The 16,713-nt window shown below is 41.6% G+C and overlaps 1 protein-coding gene across 2 annotated transcripts in view; it reads right to left on the bottom strand.

The window, feature by feature from the left end:
- UNC5C (unc-5 netrin receptor C) overlaps nucleotides 1–16,713 on the bottom strand; it is a 253,828-nt gene that overhangs the window by 58,757 nt on the left and 178,358 nt on the right. For both annotated transcript variants that reach the window (XM_042049631.1, XM_042049632.1), the window contains exon 4: nucleotides 4,275–4,378. In XM_042049631.1, the coding sequence (XP_041905565.1) occupies nucleotides 4,275–4,378 (104 nt within the window). The remainder of the gene's footprint in view (nucleotides 1–4,274; nucleotides 4,379–16,713) is intronic.

Genomic DNA, 16,713 nt, shown 5'->3' with positions numbered 1-16,713 from the left:
TTGGGCTGTGCTCCTTCTGCCTCCCCCTCCCCACTCTTCCTCCCACTGACACCCAAAGGCAGCTCTGCTGTATGTCACAAGGCACCGCAAAGGACAGTGTCATTTTTCAGCAATTAGCATTTCCAGCCACAAACTCCTCTACTTGTCTCTCGTAGAGCTCACTTTCCTGCTGTGAATATAAAACACTGCCTCAGTGACACACACCTGCATGGAAATGCACATACATGAACTCCCAATTAAGAGATAACTGCTGGAAAACATAAGAGGCTCTCAGGAAACAATGCAAGCAGCAGTCATATTAATAATCAATTAGAAGGAGCTGCCTATTTGGAGAAGTCCCTAGCTTTCACCAGCCTTTGCCTGTGCAAGAGCAGCTGAATAAAGTTTGTGTCACACTCATCTTGACTCGGCAAAACACTCTCTTTTCCTCTTGACTCGGCGATCCTTTTCCCCTTGCTCTAGCTCCTAATCAAGCCATGAATGTGGATAAATATCACATCCAGTTTTAAACCCAACCGGGTCACCAAACCATACACTACACCCTGTTCTGTAATTAAATTACTCTGTGTAACACCTCAATTAAAATTAAAGAAGCAATTACTCCCCTGTTAAAGGCACCACAAATCATACATTTCAATGCAAAAGTTCATCTGGCAGCTTACGGCATATTAACCAATCTCACATCTCATTTGTGTTTTGATCTATAACCTACCCAAATGAGCTCATTTGATGTGACTCAGTGTCTCTAACTATATTTTATCATGTGCAACACGATGCTGGCGTCTTTCAAAGAACAAGTTAAATGAGCTAAGGGGTTAATTGCTAACAACTCAGCCATTACTGTTGGAGCGTCACAGAATGGGATCCTTCCTGCCTTCTCAGATTAGGTTTAAAAAATCACACACACAGAGCAGAGTGGAATTGAAATGGATGTTTCTGTTCATGTTGGGGAGCTGCAACTGTCTGATTCCCAGTGAGCGTGAGGCTGGTGGGTCAGACTGCTGATCCAACCACCTTATCCTACTTCTCCCCATTGGGGAAAAGCAGAAGGCAGAGAAGCACAGAGCTCAGGCAGGGTGCTGTTTGTTTCTATGTCCACTCTTTTTTTTCCTCTTTTTGTCACAGCAGGAATATGTGAGTTTGCCCCTTTCCCCCTCAGCTACGTGTGGAAACCCCAGTGTAACAGCACCTGTGCTGGTCCTTCTGCTGGTTGCCTGGGCCATGCATTGGAACAGCCCAAACATTTACCTGGGTGGTTCAGAACCTGTAGGTTTGTTCAGCTTGATATTGGCTATAAACCTGGGAGTGGGAAGGGATGCCATGGTGCAGCTGACACCCACGCTGGTTGGGGCTGGTGGGAAGCGGTATATGACAGCAGAGAAGCTGATCTGGTTTTCCCAGAGACCACAGAAACTCTCCTTTCCTTACTTTGTCCCAAGTGAACAAGGACATGTACTTTGATTTGACCTCCGGCCATGAGGCTGGTGTATTTTAACGCACCTGTTTGTATTTGGATTTTAGCTTTTTCTTCTCCTCACATCTGTGATCTGAGCCTGCTTTAATGCTTGTCATGTACTAGTGGATCTGAGGGACTGGTAAGCGTTGCTTTAAAAGCTTTGCCTGCCCCGCTCTGTCTTTGTCCTTCTTGCCCTCTGGAGAAGCAGTATGCTGCTGTGTGTTTCAGCTTTTCAGTAGTCCTAAGATCTGCTCTAGGATTGATCCATAAGAGCTTGACACAGTTAATTGCAATTAAATATGCTGGGAATGATAAGACTGAATTCCCCAGATACTGAAAAGAAGACTGAATTTATCCCTGAGCATGCTTGTTCTCACCACTTTGAAACACCAGGAAAAAACAAACCAAACACCCAACAGAGAATGAAGGGGGAAAATAGAATCAAAGAGAAAAAGCAAGCAAAAGATGTTGGGACTCTGGACTCCAGCACTGCACCACAATACACTGAAGGTGCATTTTGTACGGTTTCACAGTGTAAGCTTTTCTTCATCTGTTTTGGTGTTAAAGCCAGTGACTACTTCAGAAGCCAGTAAGTGAAAAAAAAACCTAAACAAAACACAGTTTCCAGAGTGTGAAGAGTCTGAGGCACGTGCTCACCAGAGCATTTGGAAATGCCGCTCACATCTGCAGCATATGCATTACCCTACTCGGAGTCAAAGCAGTCTTTCAACAAGATGGAAAACAGTCTCAGTCTGCTGCCCGCCCTGTCCCAAGCCCTTCTTACAGTTACCTGTACCACCATATCAGAAACTTCTCCAAACAAATAAATTAAGCCTTAAACAAAGAACTCATTCATCTCTAAAATAATCATGTAATCCTTCAACCCACCAAGTTATCTTTCATCTTTCCTTTTTTTTTTTTGTTTAATTTATCTTACTAGCTTTAGCAAGTGACTGTAATAAAGTGTCACATTAAGGTATTCATATTCATTAGTGTTCAGGTCTTTGTTCTTTTAATAATGTTCGAAAGAATCTACAAAGAGGCTGTATTAGGCGGCTGTCCAATCTGGCTGTTTGATCTCCTTCTGACTTCAAAAGTCAGAAGAGGGAAAAAACCCACATTGAGAATGGTTCTTTTGAATGTCAGATAGGGAGTATAAGATTTCTGAGCCTGCCAAGTGTTAATTGGTGTCTGCCCTGACCACTGTACAAATAAGATTCCGAGCCAGTCAGTGCACCGTCATGAAGAGCTACTGACAGAGTGAGCAGGATAATGGAAGGCAGGAAAAAGCACAACTGTTATGGCAGCAGTTCACAGAGGATTTTTTCAGAGATCACTTTCCACAAATCATGTTAAATTATGCTGTTTGGGTCTCAGCCACGCGACTGGGTATAACAGATCCTTCCGAGGGAACAACCGGACTGGCTGCTGAAATTCCAGAGGTGCTCGTAACACTGCATAAAAATGAACTACCCGTCAGCGTTCATCTCTGCTTCTAGCACAGGTAATGAAGTTCCCCAGTAGTACCCTGCACTGCCCAAACAACATATCCCAGTGCAAAAACTCCTGTCATGGTACAACGAGAAGTTGATTTGATGCAAAAGAAGCATCAGAAAGGAAAATAAAAGCATGCTACTAAGTTCTTGATGAAACCCAACTGATTAATATTACAGTTGTCAGCAAGCTGGCTCAGCAGACCTAAACACTCTTTACAGTTTTGGAGATCTTAATGGGGAAAGAAAACAGCCTATGGAACAAGAAAATGGGAAAACTCTTCTATGCTAATTATCTTTCTCATGTTTGTGGACACGTTTCTACAATTCTGATTAAATCTAAACTTGGGTTAGATGGGGAGGTAACACTTTAAGCTTCATCTCCTGAGAAATCAGCCATCAGCACTGAGTGACAACCACTTTGCTACTTAGCCATGACAGTCTGACTTATCCTAATGCAAATTTGCAACAGTTTCTTCTGTGCGTGGTAGAGGAAACCCAAAGAGAATTCAGATAGGGAGGGGAATTACTGTCATTAGCAATCAATTTTTCTCTTAACAGCCACAGTGGATTTAGGATTTCAGAGGCCCCTCTGTGACTCAGAGACCCCCCAACCCCCCCTCCATAAGCTGTGAGTCTGAAGCTGGAGCCACTGCTGCACTTACGGAAGCTGCTGCTCACTGCTGTTGTCAGGCACAGATTCTGCTGAAGGGCAAGCTGGCTCCTGCAGGTGGAGGGCAGGCTACCTACTCTGAGTTTGCTTAAAAGTCAGTAAAAGAAACAGCTAAGTCCCTGAAGACGGCTTCTTAGGCAGACACATTCTCTATTTTCCCAAATGTTGTGCTGCTTTACCTGGGAGCCCACACTGAACCATGGTACGTCCTCTCATGCCAAGTTGGCAGAATGGTGCACGCACACACGAGTGAAATAATCTGGCAAACTAAAAATTAAAATACCTTTATACCATGTTTGAAAGGTGCCCCTCAGAAGAACCGAAATGTTTTTTTTTCTTCAAAAGCAAAAGGAAAGATATTAGGCTGGTATTAATATATTCCCCCAGCTATGTGTCCTTTGGATGCCAGATACAGTTGTGATTTTTCAAAGGGAAGAAAAAACTGAAACCAAATCGCCTGCAGCTCTGCCCAGCAAGGCACCACAACCCAAAGCTGTTAATCAGGTCCCAATCAATCTTGTCCATGAGCAGCAGTCAGTCAGCTCTCCATTACCACCCATTCATCATGCCCTGCTGTAAGTCACTGCACCATTAGCCACCCATCAGGCCTTACTCAGGATGTCCAGTGCCAGACACTGCTGCTGTCACTCACCTCTGCTACTGGGATGCCTTCAGGGGGACGGCATTGGAGCAGGACCTCTTGCTCCAGGGACACTTCTTTCCCCAAGGGCTCCTGCTCAAAAGTTTTCCGGAGATCTGGGGAGGGAGAAGAAAAAGAAATCTTTAGCATTATTATCAGCTGGTCATTCAAATTACATTTGCTTGCCAAACCGGATAAATGCAAGAGACAGAGAAAACAGCAGTTCTGCTCCCTGTAAAATAAAACACTTTAAAAAGTCTGGGTCATGTTTTCACTTCATTCCAACATTAAGCAAAGATTTCATAGTGGATTTATTACTTATATTGTGGTACAGCATGTGAACCCAAGTGAGGAACCAAGGCTTCCTGTGGAAGATCATGTCCAGACACAGAACAAAAAGTGAAACAAGTCCCTTCTTCAGATAATTTACATTTGGTGAACTATACCAGTGAAGTACTAAAGAAAGTTATGGAAAATTAAATAAATTTGTAACACTACAGCATATAAACTGAGTTGCCTTAAATGCACAGATAAAAGTGCTCATGCTGTGATTTAATGTACTTTTAGCTCATAAGCATTAACTTCACAGCTTTAGCTAATTTGTCTACACCTTATCATTATCCCTGTAGCACTAAGTTGTTATTATTATTAATAATAATAATGATCATAATAAAAAGTCACTTTGAGGAGCTGAACCATGCTTGGATCCCTCCACAGCAGCACAGAAATGTGGCAGACTGACAGGGCACCGAATGCACCTCCAAAGATAGGACCAGTTCATTGTACTGGACAGCTGGGAAGTCTGGCTTTTTTGTACACTTCTGTAATGTCTTTGCACTGATGGTAAAATGGACTTGAGAAGTTCTCTCCTTACCACTATCTCTGTGTTTCTGCCATGGACTGGCACCCTCTCCACTGTGCCAGGGAGGACGTGGCTTTGGAGAACTGCACATTCATCCCCAGCAGCTACTAGGGATATTTCTCCCTGCTGCCGGTTCCTTCCACAAATGGATGTGAAGCCATGCTCAAAGTCACATCAAAGAGCTGGCCTGACTTCAAAAACTTTACAACCCAGTTATTTTTGTTTTATTTCTTGTTCTGAAGTCAAACCATTTCTGTACATCAGCTCACAGTGAGGTTGCACAAACACTTGTGTCATATTGGACAAGACATAGTCATATGGGAACAATTTAAAAGCCAGATATTTCATATTTTGGAGCCATAACCTGTGACTGGGCTGGAAAATCGAACCAGTCTACAAATAAAGCATGTAAAGGGTTATTTTTCATTTAGATTACCCCCAAGATCTGTTTTAGAGCTGACCCCACAAGAAACTGCATCAGTGCTACCAAAAGGCAAAGTCTGGGGCTGGCAAATGCAAAGGTGGAAAAGGAGATGGGGTGGCTGCCACCAAAATCAGCTCCTCTGATACCCTGAAACTCTGAAACTTTGAATATCATGAGACCTCTATCTCTTAGCCTAAATTGGGAAAATGTGGTTGTCAATTACTTGGAATTAAGTATCAGTCTAATGGTACCATGAAAAAGCTCTGTCATAGCTGGAGATGCTCATTTTAACTTGATATCGCAGTAAACTTCTGACATCCACGCATTTCCCCAGTGAAAGTGAGGCATCTCAGTTGTTCCTCTGCACCACAGGCATGAGAGAAGCAGCCCCACACCTCATTGCTTTCCCACCAGGGGCATTCCTGCTCCCTCTGGAACACAAGGCAGGGATACTGAGAGTCCCTCTGATGGGACAAGATTTATGGCCACAGTTTAAGGCACCAAAAGATAAGCTTTGATACATTGCACTGCAGCAATGTAAGAAATTGTGGTCTCCAGCTCTCTGCTTGTTTGGGGTTACCTTCTGTCAAATGGAAGTGCATGCCAATGTCACAGCTACCTCACCACAAACCCCACCATTCGAACCTCAGCTGTTGCTGAAGGGGGCTTTACCCTACAACACCAGATAGCAGGGCAAAGAGGAGAAGCAAAAATCTGGCCATGAACATCTCTTAGGATGACATGTCAAGTTTCACCAGGCTGTGCCTGTCAGCATCCCTGTGACACTGGAGCTACTCCAGGCCAGTGAGGCTTGTTCATGTGACAACAGCCACAGCAAGTCTCTGATGTCTGCACAGAGCTCCGAACACATTGCCAGCTCCAGCACCATCAGCTTCATCACCCTCTCTGACAGACTACCCAGCCGACATTTGGGTTCTACTGCTCCATTTGAGTAAACCTTAAACCCTCCAGGTGCCCATGGGCAGGAGTCATTCCAAGGACAAAATGCTGAGCTTTGGCTTGCTGAAATTCTGCACGTTAAACATGGAAATGAGCAGCTCTTTCAAGAGCTGGTAGGTTTCTTGGGAAGTTATATTCTTTCTTTGGCCCAGGCTCCTCACCCATCCTGTGGGCTTGACAGGTATCCTGGGCATATGTAATGTCAGGATAACGCAGTGTGCTTTAAATTAGCAAACAGCTGGGGTTATATTGCTAGCAGTACCCATAAGATCACATTATTGCTAGTTCCACTGTATCTTCAGAAGAAAAGAATTACCTCTACATCAGGCACACCTTAGTGCATTTAGCAGGTACACACACGTGCACAATGAAGACAATTATTGTGCTCTAGTATCATGGCTGAGGGAAAATGAGAAAGTTACTGTAATAGTAAAAGAAGCATATAAGCACAGTATTAAATAGCATATTAATAATAGCTTTCAAGTGTTCAGATATAGAGGGCTGAAGACAGTAGAGGGAGATTGGATAATTGAATATTTTTCTTGACATGTTGATTTACTGTCCTGCCTACCTTCCTGAAACATTTAACAGGGCTCCGATGTTCTATATTGCCTCACATGCACAATAATCACCTCTCACAAAACACTTGCCTTTAAAACATCCCAAAGTTTTAGTGCATACAAAAGTAAATAGCATTAATCTAGAAAGCTCTAATAACAGTTAAAAAGTCCCCCTTTAACCTCTTTATCATCAACAGCTGGAATTGCTGTGTATGAACAGCCCCTTTTCCCTAGGAACAGTTGCAGTGGTACTGCCGCAGGTGAGATGAACTTTGTGGCACCCTAGCTCTCCCGGCTGCCCCACCCACAGGGCCTTGCTGTGGGAGGATGCTCTAAAGGCACCATGGGATTCAAGCATTTCAATGATCCACAAACTAAAAATACACTAAGTAGGGCCTTTGACATAATAGGCAGTAATGTTCTCAAAGGAGCCATTAGATACTCTTGAGTAAATTATACTAATTTGGCAGGGGGAAAGGTACATAATTGTGTATTTACAAGACTGGGAGCTCTTCTATCCTGTTGGCTCCCTCCTATGTGTTCACAGCTTTATTCTACCACCTCCCACTGCAGCCATGTCACCTACAAATAGCTCCCCAGATGGCAACAGTGCAGGGCACTTGTGGTTAATTGGCCTAACCAAGCATAAGGTTGGCTGGTTGTGACACACACAAGATGAGTTTTTAACTGATGGAGAAGCAGAGGGCCTGAACAAACATCTTCATCATCTGCTGTAACCATCATGAAACACCCCATTTAGACAGCTCTGGTTTTTGAAATGACTGCTTTTTCTCTATGGCCCTTGCTATGATTTCTGTGGACAACAAGGACATCCTTCTAGTTCTTCAATCCTCAACTTCCTTTGCCATTTAACAATTATAGTCATCATGGAAACCTCACACAGTCAGCTGGGAGTGGGTGAGCTTGCTAATGTACTGAGGGACTTTGGATCTTTCCCAAGCAGAGTATTTTCAATAACACTTTTCAATCTCTCAAAGTGTCATATAAACTACAATTGCTTGTGAGCAAGGACAGAAGGGATTCATTTTCCCAGAGAATGGTAAGAGACTAATAAAATACATCCCAGTTAAAAAAAGAGAAAAAGAAGAAGCTTTAACAATCTTCAGAAAATATGCCTGGAAAAGCAAATCAATAAAACATTTGATCCATTCTGGATCAGGACCTCTCTGTCTGTGAAGAGGCAATGTGCATTATTAAAGCCTGGGGTTGGCAGCAGCCCTGTTACTGAGACGCTGAGAGAGTACCTTCTCTACCCTCACCTTCCGTAGGGGGGGCACGAGAGAAAGGCAGCTGCACTTTCCATTATTAGTTTGGCAATGTAGAATAATCCTATACTGTCTGTGTTAGCAATACTCTTCCTTCCCTTACGCAGGTAATATTCTCCATAGTGGAGCGAGCCGGGGGGGACAGTGGTGCTGAAGGGTGCACCTTGTCTTTCAGCAGCTCTCTGACAGATCTCACCCAGCTGCAGGTAGGGATCACTGCCAGGCTCAGGTAACAGCCTGCAACCCCACCAGGAGCTTTACCCCACCTCTACCTTCCCTTCAAGGCTGCCTTCATAAAAGAAACCAAAGACACCAATTAAAATTCTGGTCTGCCACCTTGAGCCGGGCCATTTTCCTTATTAAAGCACAGTCCTACTAAATTCAGGGGGGGCTCTTGTGGCATATATTGCAGCACGTTTACAGCATACTTATGGTGAGACTTCCCTCCAAGACTCCTGAAATACTCCTGCACAACCCTCTCTGGTAAGGACATATGGCTGCATAAGAGCTGCATTGAAATAAGAGAATTTTCATAAGCATAAAACTGAAATAAAGTAATGGGAAATCAGACTCTCAGTGTACACCAGATTGTTAACTTTACTTCTGAATTGCTATGCTTTTTGGGCAAAGGGGCATTAGATCTAATTTTTGGTGCACTGCTAAATTACTTCATTATATGTTTAGTGCATTTTTATCTTACAAAACACTCAGAAGTGGCATTTTTGCCTGCCAAAGGTAATAGATTATACACTAAGTCATGTCATTTCCCCACTTCCTTTTCTACCTGTCAGCTTCTAACAAAGAGCGAAGAATGACCCTATTATTTTTTTTTTTAATCAAATATATTTTATCTCTTTGTTGTTCTGGGTTTTACTCTGATGTGTGGGTGGGTAAAACTATAAGGATATCTTTTATCATTTCTGAGAAATGTGATAAGAGGCAGACCAGGCACTTCAACATGGTGCTAATGCAAGGGTGACTAATGAATGAGCATGAAAAACAGACAGTTGTCAGCCAGGCATTAGATGCAAACCAGACGAACAGAACAATGCAGCATTACTGTCAGGGAAAGATGGATTTCTGCCCTTGGAAGACCTTTAAGACTCTCTGCGCCTTCTTGTAACTCCAATGTCAACTTTCCTCCTATAACAAACAACCTATAAAGTATGAGCAAGCTTGAAGAGCACAAAAAGAAAAAACCCACATTTTTTTTCTATACAACTGTCATATTAACTATGGGCATTGAGAGAAATACGTGCAGTGTGAGCTTTCAGAGAAACAACAGTTTAGGAATGTGAAAAGACCTCCACAAAATATATTTCCTTACAGAAGATAGCTTGCTTTATGTAGGTAAGTATATACAGACATCCATATAAAACCAAATGTGTCATAAGCAAAAAATACAATTAAAACACTAGAGAAAAAGTGAATAGTGAATATAATTTTAGCTGGTTTTAGATATGCGATATGTAGGCAAGATTTCAAGTCTACCTCCTTCCCTTGAGAGTGTTCTCAAGGGTCAAGGTTCATGTCTGTTTTAATTTTACCTAAACTAGTAAGAACACCCAAACAAAAAAATAGTTGTGGGAAAAGAGTGGTAAAATGCCACTGATGTTCTACAAAGAGAATGCACATGCTTATGAAAACACATCTCAGTGCGTTCCCAAACTTGGATGACTGATTCTTAGTTTGAGAAACATGACTAGTACTGTAAAACTGGTCTCTTCCTCTTCCATCAATTCCCACAACATGGATGGAGTTAAGAGACACCTTTTTTGCTTCCAAAAAAGCCATTAAAGACTGAATGGCAAACACAAATGTAAGAAACCATGCCCTGTCAGGCACACTTTGGCCTTGCATTTCTGTTCACAGTTGAGTCTATGACCTTGGCGCGGAGATCAATTGCACTGGTGGGTAAACAATGGAAAGGTTAGGTTCAAAAACCTCTTATTTTCCATTTTGTTCTTGTGTGGTTCCATCTCTGTGTTAATAATTAGATCAAACCAGATTTCCAGTGAGACAGTCACAGGAGTATCATCAGTCAGTAACCCAGGGGATTCCTCTGCAACCTCTATCAATGGCTTTTTAAGTGTGGTGTCTTGCTCTGCTGTAGCAGCTGCACACTGGGAGTCGATCAAAGCCTCCTGCCCTCCTCCAGAGCACCGCTGCTCATGGAATGGAATTGCAGCTGGACAGGGCTGTGCTCTCAGCTGGCCCATGCACAGCAGCTGGAGCTGAGGACTGAGGAAATAAGTTAACACCTCAAAACTCTGTCTTAATGCTCAATACACAACTCTGTGCTACTCTTTCCTTCTCTGGAGGGGCTATTTCACTTCTGGCCAGTCCTAAAGACAAATGTTGCAGCACCATGAGGCTGACACAGCCACCTTCTCAGTCTGGAGAGGAACATCAAGGATGGTGGAACTTCCACCTTTCCAAAGATCCTGGCAGCTCATGGCTTGGGCTGAGCTTGTCTGTAGCCCTCTGTTGGCCCAGGCAGTAAGGCTGACACCCCACAGAGCCAGGAAGCAGCATAAGCTTTCACGGCCAAGCAGCTGAGGGGAACTGAGGCAGCTTCTTGGAAGTGGACACCTTGTTTTGGGGATGCAGGCTGCTCTATCCACTGACCTGAGCAACAGAAGGAGGTGAGGAACACCCTTTGCTTGCCAGGCTTCAATCTGCAAGACACTCTTCAGGAGCTCAGGACCTTCTCTCCAGTTTTATTTCCTTTGTATTTTCAGCCTGAACCAATGGGAGGTGCAGACTGGCCAGCCTTCATTCTGTCAATGGTATCTTTAGCCAGCTGGGGTACCCTGAAGACTTTCTAGAGACTCACTGTCTACAGATCTGCAAAAAACCCATTCTTTTCCCCTCCTCTCTTTAGCTCTAAGCTAGTTCAGCTGGGTGCTCATAAGACTAAACACTCTTTTGCGACACAGCTTCCTTGAGGGCTGTACTTATAACGAAGAATGATCCACTCAACACATTTGGTATTGAAACAACTGTAAAAGATACAAGCAAACAAATTTTATCAAGAATCCACTGAGCAGATAGGTTCCTGGGTGCACACTGATCGTACTGTTCTCCTCCTCTTCTAACTTGATACCTCAATATTTTGTTATAAGTTTAACCTGAAAACCAACTTATAAACTTAATTCTATTCATTATTTTATTTGGTGACTGAAGATGGACTCCTAAGTTCTTGCTTTTCAAATAAATCTAAATGTAATGTTCAAATGATCTAACCTCGACAGGTGCCTTTTTACATGACAGATGTGCTAAAGGTACTAAAGATGGACATTAGAAACATCAGGTGTACATTACAATTGATATGTAGAACTGAATTTACAAGACACTGAAACACTAAAAGTGAAAAATATTTATATAAATGGTATTTTGTTGTTGCACTTCTGGTATAATAACCTAACTCACACAGCTGTCTGCTCACTACTAAAATACAAGCAAAATTTTGTTAACTTCCTGGCTGGATCCATCAGCACTAAGGTCCTAAGCAGACTCTACTGAAAGATGATAATTTCTTAGGCAGGACAGTGTAGGTAGGATATTCTCAAGGCTCCTACAGAGGGATTACATTAAATTCAGTAAAGGTGTTTTCTTTTGTTTTTTAAGCAATGCTAACATCAAGTCCACCCTAGATAAGAGTCTTGGCTCTTCAATGAAATGTAATTTGTATTTATTACTGTTGTAAAAGCATTCTTAAATTTGGGAGTGGTCATGCCTGTTAACTTGGGAAGTGGTACAGAAACATGCTGATCAGGAGCACAAGCAGAGTGGTAGGTAGGATTGAATATGCTAAATGCACAGTTAACCTCTTTGCTGCCCTTTCTGTAATCTGTTGTTCGTCAGTAATCTCAAGACCACGTGCCTCAGTCATCCCTTTATTCACTACAAGCAGCAGATATTGATTAGTAGCAACTTAAATGGTACACAAGGAAGGAAGGAAGGAAGGAATTAAGGTCCTATCTTTGCTAACTCTCATACACACTTACCAAAGTACACGAACCACATTTTTATGATATTTTTTAATACTGGATTTTAATACTGGATTACCTGAACATACCTTCCTATCAAAAATTTTTAACTGTTGGCCTTCCTAGCTCCCTCTGCTTATCTCAACATCCACCAAACCTTGTACCTATTGCAAAGGGCTCTAATGCTTTTGTGGCTGCACGTGTCCTCACAGCTCTGCTTGGATCAGGTATGTGAAGGAAGAAAGAAAGGCACTGCAGACATGTGACACAGAGTGTGGGCCCCAGCACTAAAAGGTGAGATAAACAAGTATCAGTAAAGAATATGTGATTGTTTTTCATATCTGCTTCTTTGCATAACTGCATACCCCTTGTAAGCAGCAATAAACCATCAGATGAACCAATCTATTTTTCTGTACTGCATTTATCTTATCAGTATACAGTATCTGACATGCATATATTAACTGCATGCCTTTGAAAAAATGTCTGGGGGAATAAAGGCTTTCAGATAAGTACATCGGAAACTAGTACAAAATTATAAAAAAGATTAACAAGCACAGTTCCTTAATATATCAGGGGCTTTTAAATTTTTTTTTCTTTTTGTTTTTCAAATTCTGATTTTAAGATAATGAATAAAGGAAAAGAAAAAACTACTCACATCCACTACACCAAAGAAAGATCAGGTAATAGAAATTACAGAAAAAGCTTCTATTTTTTCATAGATGTTCAACAAATCCAAAACCTGGGAGCAGATTTAGGGCTTGAATTTTTACTATATTTTCTCAAGGAGGGCATGGGTTAACATCATGAAGTCAGTGAAGCTACAGCAACACCAAACTGGTGCAAATGGAAAGTGAGGTTGCTCTATGCACAGGGGCTCAAAGCAATTTGTCTTAGCCACCCCCTTATTATCTGATCTAAAAATTAGGTCAAACCCTGCAGCTACTGTTTAGTCTTTATCAGATGTATTTTCCAGTGGGTTTAATTCTACTTTTGGTTACACAGGCTCAGATCTCATTCATTGTTTTAACAGGAATTTTGCCCTGTTCGGTTTTATCTGCTCAATGACATAAGCTCTGTTACAGAAAATTCACATTAAAACTTTATATTTGGTTGCATTTTTCACAGTCAAAGGTAAAGTTGCCCAATCCCTCTCCTTTCTCCCTCCCTCCACAACAGGAAAATTTTTAATTAAGCAGGAAAACTGTATCAAAACATATTAGTGACTCCTAAGGCTCCTGATAGGATTTGCCTAGAATAAATCAGAAATGTGCGAATAAATAGGAAATGTGTTTTAGCACTTTCCTAGGCAAATACCTCAGAAAATTTATTGTATCTTTCCAGCTCCACCAACATGCATACATTAGGTGTCACTACTTTGTTGGTTTCTGATATATCTAAAATGGCAAAGTGAAAATTAATCTCCACAAATCTGCTGGTTTAACAGGATGAAATGCTCAGCTCTGCTCTCATGGGGAGACCAATGCTCCGGGATGATGAATTCCATGAAACAGGAAAAACATGCCTTTGCACAAACAGCCTGCACAGAAGGGAGTAATTTCCCAGCATACTCATGATCCAGGAGTGCAACAGTGATTTGCTCTTAAATGCCCTGAACACTTAGGGAAGCTGGAATGTTGTCTTTAGACTCAGACTCTTTTCCTGTCTATATTGCCAGCATGGGCAACCTTTGAAAACCAGCAGCATCTTTACTCCATATTTATTGATCACTCCTTTCCTGAATAACTGAAGCTCTTGGTCAAAGCAATGTTGCAATTGATTTTCACAGAGCACTTCCATTGACCAGGTTGTTATGTACTTTCTGACACATGCCTGACCCTGTATTAAACAAACACAAGCTGCCTTTCCAGGATGCACATTTTTCACACTTTCAAATTACTTTTCAGTTAATTCTATTACACGCTCAGTGAACAGTGATGCTGGGTGCTATTTTTCTGTTTGTTTGTTTTAATGGAGTGCAGCTCCAGCCCTTGAGAGGACACAATAATTCCAGAATAAGACATAAGGGCATAAGGGAGAAAAGACTGAAAGGGGATGAGGAGAAAAGGAGGAGATGAATAGGCAGAGGGAGAGGGAGAAAGAGGGAGAGGGAGAGAAAAGGAGAGGGAGAGGAGGAGAGAGAGAGAGAGAAAGAGGAGAGAAGCTTTTCTTAATGTGCTAGATATGGCTAGCTATGCTACATTTGTACCTGCCAAGACAAAATCACCAGGTTCGGGTATTAAGACAAATAATTCCACTTAAGTAGTTTACACACTTCATTGGCCCCTCACCTTTCCTAAAGGTGTCCGTGCTCACTCTTGTGCCAATTAAGAGGGAAGACCACATTGGTGACAAATAAGCAGCTATAGCTACAGACTGATGTGGAGAGATGGACTCTTCTGTCCCTTTTTGGACATCCTTGACTGCCTGGATTAATAAATGCTGCATAGAACCTACGTCGTACCCCAGCCTCATGTGTAATCATCAGAGTACTTAACCAGCTGTGTTGGAAGTTTATTGTGACACAACTATTATATTGCCAGTGCAGATTCAGTCCTAAGAAGTCAAAGCTGTGAATACAGATGAGTGTTGGTGTAACTGAATTTAAAACATGGAGTTTAAAACAGTCATCTCGCAGATCAAATAAAGTCAGAAAGTAAGGCATATTCCCCACATCAGCTGTCTGAGTTCCTAAAAAATAGGCCTGAGTTACCTGAGAAATTTCTAGACATCTGTGCATGGACAATTTTGCAGAGAATGTGCTTTTGCTGCTGGTTTAAAGTCTGCAGATGGAAGGACTAATACTTCAACCCTTAACCCCAAGGACTCTAAGTGACTTGCCTGTGCCACAGCTGTCCAAGAACCCCAAATTCAGGGACAAGAGGTTAAAAAAACTTCAGTAAAATACAAAGCCACATTTGAGTTACAGGCCTATAAAACTTCCTGGTGTTTATTTAATTAGACTTTTCTGCGGGGGGGAAAAAAAAAAAAAGCCACTGAGACTCTGGAAAAATCACTGAACCGATTGTTCCCCTTCTTCCAAAATATAGTAAGAAAAATAAGCAAGCTCTGTATTATGAGCACCTTCAATAGAAATGTGGACACCTGGGAATGTCAGTTGATATAAAATAACTTGCATTCACGCACAATGATTGTGTGTTTTATAGAAATTAGGTGCACAGGTATGCCAGCACACTAAAATTACTTAAATATCAAGTAAAATACACTTAAGTATATATAAAATACTTCCAAACTGTGTTAATTTAATGGTCATCTGTTAAGGGCTACCTGGCAGGACATGAAAATCTACTGAATGAGTTAACTGCAGAGTCCTAATCTAAAAAACCTGTTCAAACATTGCTAAGCCTCTCTGAAATGCTGACTGTTTGGAAGAAAAAAAGAATTGAAATCACTCTCTTTTGTTTCAGTACAAAAAAGGAAAATCCTCAAAGTTTTGAAAAGCTTCCTGCCACGGGAAAGCAATATGCACACATGTAATGGTATTTCTGCTTTTGCATTTTGGATATTTTTGTACAATAATTTTAATTCCCCTTAGCCCTGGGGAAATTCTTCTCTGAAGGTAGTCCTGTACTCAAAAGCACAGGTCCCTTTTTCCAGTCAGTTACTTGGACTAAAAGCATTCAAAAATGGGTATTCAAATGGCACCTCTGAGATTTGTATCTGGATGTTTATAAGAAGGTACCTCCTCTTTGAGGATTTAACCAACTAGTACTTTCTCAAGAACAGAAAGAGAATCAAGCCCTTAATGGAGAGTTATAATGACAGAGAGTCCTTCCTCTAACGTGTCTGTGAAAAGGTTTATTTGGCTGGAAGAATTCTCTTATCCCATTATAAATTGTTAGGCACAGTACAGGAAATATGTTGCAAATACAGCTTCTAATGACCTTTTCTCACAAAATGTGTTTTTGCTGAGGTGAAAGCAGTGGAAGAGAGGCAATTCTAGATGATATATTTTATTCCTATTATACAGAACAGTGTTTCATCATGTGAAAGAGAAGTGGGAGTCCCCAGTGTGACTACTCTATTACAAAGAAAAGAACCTCTTTGAAAATTAATGAACATTAAATATTTGTACAGTCAAATGAAGATCTGTTTTCAGGGAACTGGTTGCCCTGTGTTCTTGGGGTCTAAGCTGGGAATGGCTCCAAATAAATACTGAGGTTAGTAGCCATGAATAACAATGATGAAATACTAGGGTTGAGATGACCACTTTCAAACTCATATTCCCAATCTGATCACATGATATGCTAAACACACACTTTTTTCTTTGCTAAGGAACAGCAGCTTTATTGTCTGACTGCAGTGACATATATTTTCAGCTTTACAGAAAAGACCCTGGGTGTTCTGGT

This window comes from Corvus kubaryi, unplaced genomic scaffold, assembly GCF_017639235.1.
Source record: "Corvus kubaryi isolate FWS band 111438036 unplaced genomic scaffold, C.kubaryi_AGA036_p1.0 71, whole genome shotgun sequence".
Taxonomy (NCBI): domain Eukaryota; kingdom Metazoa; phylum Chordata; class Aves; order Passeriformes; family Corvidae; genus Corvus; species Corvus kubaryi.
The sequence above is the reverse complement of the archived record's forward strand: the minus strand, read 5'-3'. Positions and strand labels throughout refer to the sequence as shown.